This window comes from Malus domestica, chromosome 15 (assembly GCF_042453785.1).
Source record: "Malus domestica chromosome 15, GDT2T_hap1".
Classification (NCBI taxonomy): Eukaryota; Viridiplantae; Streptophyta; class Magnoliopsida; order Rosales; family Rosaceae; genus Malus; species Malus domestica.
In genome coordinates, this window is record NC_091675.1 from 44,709,730 (window position 1) to 44,715,368 (window position 5,639).

At 33.9% G+C, this 5,639-nt stretch overlaps 1 protein-coding gene across 4 annotated transcripts; it reads left to right on the top strand.

Moving 5' to 3' along the window:
* Positions 1-408: 408 nt before the first annotated feature.
* LOC114821830 (uncharacterized) lies at positions 409-3,988 on the top strand. 4 transcript variants are annotated; one of them, XM_029095286.2, is made up of 3 exons: positions 409-667; positions 1,698-1,768; positions 2,661-3,988. In XM_029095286.2, exon 3 carries the CDS (start codon positions 2,845-2,847, stop codon positions 3,670-3,672), a length of 828 nt encoding a protein of 275 aa, XP_028951119.1. In that variant the 5' UTR covers positions 409-667; positions 1,698-1,768; positions 2,661-2,844; the 3' UTR covers positions 3,673-3,988. The 4 variants fall into 4 exon arrangements, with proteins under 4 accessions (XP_028951119.1, XP_070670899.1, XP_028951120.1 ...); XM_070814798.1 differs by lacking the exon at positions 1,698-1,768 and having other exon boundaries at positions 409-697; XM_029095287.2 differs by lacking the exon at positions 1,698-1,768 and having other exon boundaries at positions 2,617-3,988.
* The last annotated feature ends 1,651 nt before the right edge of the window (positions 3,989-5,639 follow it).

Sequence of the window (5,639 nt, forward strand, 5' to 3'; positions counted from 1 at the left end):
TGAGTTTTGGGAACATTTTAGTAAATTCTAGAAATATTTTTAATGTTAAAATCCAAAACTTCCACTATGGTTTCAATGTATTACATGTAACGGATCAATGAATGATTAAATATACGGTAAAAATTCGAACCAATAAAACTATCAATGTGTACTATACATGGATGCATACTAAAAAAATCTCGTTTTAAAACTCTAAAGCCGATAGGGCATAAGTTGAACAAAAAAAGCATATAAACTTGTGTGGAATAAAATTCCCAAAATGTCTGGACATCTCAAGTACTGCGCCGAGTCATACTCGGTTATCACGCTAATCCCTAGAACACACTTGCCTATTTTTAGAACTCATCACACAAATCCTCCATCTAAAAGACGGACAGGATAGACAAGGCTAACAGACACACACTCCCGTTACATTTAAAAAGAAAGCAAAAAACAACGGCACTTTTATTTGTTTTTGTGTTTTTTGAATCCCAAATTTAAGTAAAAGTCTCTATTACACAAACAAAAGAATTTCTCTTGGTGACGGGGCCACTCTCTCTTTCTTTGATCATTATGAGTTGTGTGGCTTCGTACCCTCGTCTTCTCCACCACCTCTATCAACATCCCTGTTGTGACTACACAAACAACAACCCTACTTATCATCTACACCTTAATCCTCTTTCATCCTGTAAGTTTTTCGTTAATCCTCTTTCATCCTGTAAGTTTTTCGTATTTGTTATCATTCTCTTATGATTAGATGGAATCGAGCTCTTGACTTATCGTCATCATTAATTGAGAATCATTTTTCTACAGTTATATGTTTATCCTTTAATGTGATACGAAGGAATCGAACTCTTGATTTATCAAAATTGTTAACTCCGAATTCTTTTTTTTTTTTTTTTTTGAGTTGCATTGTGCGCTTATTCTTGAATGTTTTGTTCTTTGTTCATGCCAACATTAATTTTTCATTCAGCTTATAGATGTGCATTTGGATATGAATTCGTTGAATTGGCAGCTCTCTAATCGATTTCCTTGTAATTAATCTTTTTAATATCGGCTTTATCTGTTGGTTAATTTCCTTTTCTGGGTCATTTTTTTATTCTTTCACATTGCCTGAATTCAGTGTGTTTTTTTTCCCTGGAATTAATATCTGCTTCTTAATGTTTAAAAGTGACATTATTTCATCTTAATATTATTACCATCTCCTTTAGTTGCTAATCGGTAATACAAACAAAATTGTCAAAATTCATCAACTCCATCACAAAATCATGGTCTCACATTTAATATGATATTAGTTTATTTATTTATTATGTTTAATGATTTGCAAATTATGGTTGAAGCAAACAATAAAATTAAAAAACAGAAAGTAGGGATGCTTTGCAGGTTTGCATGCTGATTTGTTTACCTGCATAATTTCTCTCTCGAGTTCTTCGGACGCAAATACGTTTCCTTTTGTGTTTTTTGCTTCCACCAATTGGAGTAGAATTCTCTATCCTCCTAGTTTCTCTTCCCTTCTCTCTCCTCATCTTTCAATGATTACGGTTAAATCACGTCAACGTTTTGTGTTAATTTTTAATAGCCAAAAGAAGACAAAAAAAAGCAATATGTGAGAGGAGGAAAAAGAAGAGGATGGAAATAGGGGGAAGAGAATTCTACTCCCTCCCAATTTATTTATTTTTTGAACAACCAATTTAGTGTTTTGTTTTCTAATTTTATAGAATACGCTTGTCGTTGGATGGCATACAGTCATGCATTTTGGGCCGTTGATCATGAGCCATGACATGATTAGGTAATTTCAATCAAGATAATGTTAGGAAGACCAAAATTTTAAACCAACTTTACAAACCAAATATGTGTCACCAATAGAAAATAAGCACGCTAATGCTAGGAAGACCAAAATTTTAAACTAAATTTTGTAAACTAAATGACATGGATTATGCTAGGGATACTTAAGTGTTGATTAACGTGTTTATTTCTTATTGGTGACGCATCATTTAATTTACAAATTTAGTCTACCTAGCATTACTCATACATACATATATCCATAAATGCCATCAAAATTGCACGTGTTGCAATCCACAGACCATGTGTAAGACTAAATTCAAAGTTATTATTATTTTTGCGTAAAAAGAGCAGTGAAGACTAAGAATAAAACGTGTAATATTAATTGTCAATGAATGTTCAAATGAATCTGATTGTACATTTTAGACGAAGAATATGATGTGTTATACATTGAATTTCAAATGAATATGAATGTTTAAATAAATTTGAATGTACGGTTTAGATTAACAATCTAACGTGTCATGCATTGAATTTCAAATGAATTTGAATCTACACTCTGATAAACAATCTAACATGGCATGCATTTTTGATGAATTTGAATGTATAATATTAGATTAACAATCTGACGTGTTATGCATTGAACTTTCAAAAAAATTAAATATTCGGTCTATAAATAGCAAAATTAGAATGTGCCTTGTTCAAATTCACAGTTTGGCAATTAATTTTTTTTTCATACAATACAATACAATTTGTAAAATTTTCTTGACAACCCTCTATTTTGTTGTATCATTTCTAGGTTTTACTTATTTTAGCTATTACTTATTAGCAATATTGACCAAATATTTACACGTGCAGGCTTAACAAATTTTCTTTTGGTTTCTTGTTCTGAAATTGTCCAGGCAAGTCACAGTGCAACACATCAATTTTATCAGATTTTGCTTCCTGAATAAACCCAAATATTTATGTCACAAATATTAGCTGGCTCTCTCTATCCAATATACACATCTCTGTAGTTTCCAAACCATCATTTAAACAAATCAGCCTGAGAGGGCTCTGCCACACTGTCCGTATCTGTCTCACATAATGCACTTGTATAATAACACCATGCAGATCCCCAATGAGCCTCGCCCATGCCAAAACCAAACTCCAACCCGCCTAGGATTTGGTTTCAAGGCCTTAATCCTAGACCCCAAAAAAAACCCATCTCATAAAACTTGCTCCATGACGCTCTCCGACTTGCTATCCCCAACTTCCTCTTCTCTTTTGAGTGGAGATTACATTGGAATGGAGAGCTCGACTGACGTGCTTAAGGACGGTGAGGATCATCAACTGCTACCGAAGGTGACCGGTAGTGGTGGTGATGGGCATGATGGTAATTTTGGTCAGAGGGTAAGGAGTAGGAGGGAGCAAAAATGGGCATTGAAGAATAAGGAGTTTCCACCTCCTATACCTTTGTTGGCACGCACTGAGAACTTGCCCTCTCGTATGCCTTGGGTGTTGAAGAGGCATTGCACAGATGATGGGAGATTGATTCTCACGGAGGAGAAGGTTAGGCATCATGAGTACTTCAGGGCTCATAGGTCAAATGGCAGGCTCACTTTGCAGCTTATACCGCTTGATGATGAGATTTTGATTTCCCCATTTGCTTGCAATGGGAATGGGAATGGGAATGAGAACGAGAATCATAATGGGAATGATGATGATAATGATGTTGGTGAAGGTGGCCACGACGACAACGATAGTTGTGAAGATGATGACGAGGATGATGTGGTTGAAGATAAAAAAAATAGTGGGACTGGGGCATCAGCAGCTTCAGCCGGGAAGTGCTTTAGTTTCAATAGCGTGGGAACAGGTTCACCCTGCATATTTGGAGTGCCAGTGCTGCCAACCATCAGGCATGTTCACAGTTAGATTTTGATGATACAACACTAATGTCACTTTTATTTTATATTTCTTTATATCATGTCATGTGACTCATGTGTCCATGCTTAATATTGTTGTTACTACTAGTCTTTATTAAGTCTTTATTTGTCTTGTGAAATTTTCACGGGTTGTCATGATCTGTAGGTTCATTGCACGTAGGACTGATGTGGAGGGAATTTTTTTTGCATTTTTATTGATTTTGTTAGTAATTCTTGTCTGTAGAGACTATGTTGAGGATGTGTCAGTTTTCGTGTTTTATTTTTCATAAATGACATGAACACAAGAACTAGATGCGTTTTACTTATCAACTCGTATATTATTCAGATTAGCTAGGTATAAGAAAACTGTTAAAAATGCATCCAATTTTTTTTCTGTTTCAGTAGTCTGTGGCCATTTTAGGAATGAGAAATGGATTTGCATATGTTTGACACTTAGGCAATGATAGTCGATTGGGGAATAACTTTATTTTCATTTTAGTATTTGTTTTGCATAGCAGTAGGATTTATATAAATTAAAATATTTTCTTTATTCAACAATATCTTTATTTGATTTCATAAAACTTTCGATTTAGCTATTTAGTATTACAACTTAGTAGTATTCCTCTTTACGTGTAAGGGAGAGTTGTTAGGTTCAATTATCACCAAAGGTGAATTTGAATTATATTATTATGGTTAGCCCAGTGTAAGGCTTAGTCCACTTCTTCACCCCTTAATGTAGATAATATCGTTTGCTAAAAAAAAAGGACTTTCAATATATAATGGAGGTACTAATTTGATTGTAGAAAACTTCATCAACACATTCATTCACAAGGGATAAGGATGGCAAAGGCAAACACTCTTGTAAAATATAACGCATTCTCAAAAGTGTCCATGTATATAAAAGTATCTGTACGCTTTCTCTTTTCTTTTCACGTTTATGACACAAGAAAACGAGAAGATAAATAACACTTTTTTAGAAAATAAAGGAATTAATTTAAAGAGAAGCTTTGGGGCACCCGAGGTCTATAGAGTCAAACAGAAGAGCGTTTTTGGCTTGAGAATGGATAACTCCATTCTAAATACATATACCACTAATATGATGACCCACGGAAGTAGTCATTTAAATAAAGAGATTACATTACAATGGCAAGATAAATACTTAATGAAAAGATTGTTATAGATACTAGGCACCTAATAAAACATAGCTTTGAAAGATGAGAAGCCACAAAAAATCAAATTTAACATAGGAACTATATTTATACATCAAAGGGCAAGGACAACTACTTTTCACAAATATTTTTTTATTTTTTGTTGCCTTATTCTTTACGTGTCATTATTGCTTATTATCCGCTAATAATATCTACTCAGATTTTTATAAGATTCTTGACCATTCACATAGTACCACATGTTCTTATTCAATAAGCATAATTAATTAAAAATTAAAAAGCGAATACTATCGTACTATTATAACCAGTTATGATAGTGAAACAATATTATTCTTAGTAGCCTACAATCTAGGGGATAAAATTAGTGGGGCTAGGTCCGTCTTCCCTTAGAATGTATGGAACTTCCTCATCTTTCACAGAAAACCTTCTTCTCATGACGCCCTTTTTTTTTGCATCTCCAAAAACATTTTAAATCAGGAGACATTTATTCGAGGTGTTGTGACATGGTATCCCAATCCTTCTCCTCTTGCCTTTCTTGTCTATTTAACTCCCTTTCTCTCGCCTTTACTTCATCTTTAGGTTTGTCTTGCTCATCACGTAACCGGCCTTGCTCCATATTCAGTGCATGTTGACAAGCCAATTCATCAACTAATTTTGAATATTTTTATATGAGTACATACATATATATACATCAATAAACCTATTCCTATCTTTAACTTGAGTTGTCTTTGCATTCGAATATTTAGCAGGATGTGGCCATGATTTGCATGCAAAGGAGTAATGCTATAGTAATTACATATTTGTACTAGTA

What these genes read in the sequence shown, in the direction of transcription:
- LOC114821830 (XM_070814798.1), top strand. Translation starts at nt 2,845, where the DNA reads ATGCACTTGTATAATAACACCATGCAGATCCCCAATGAGCCTCGCCCA.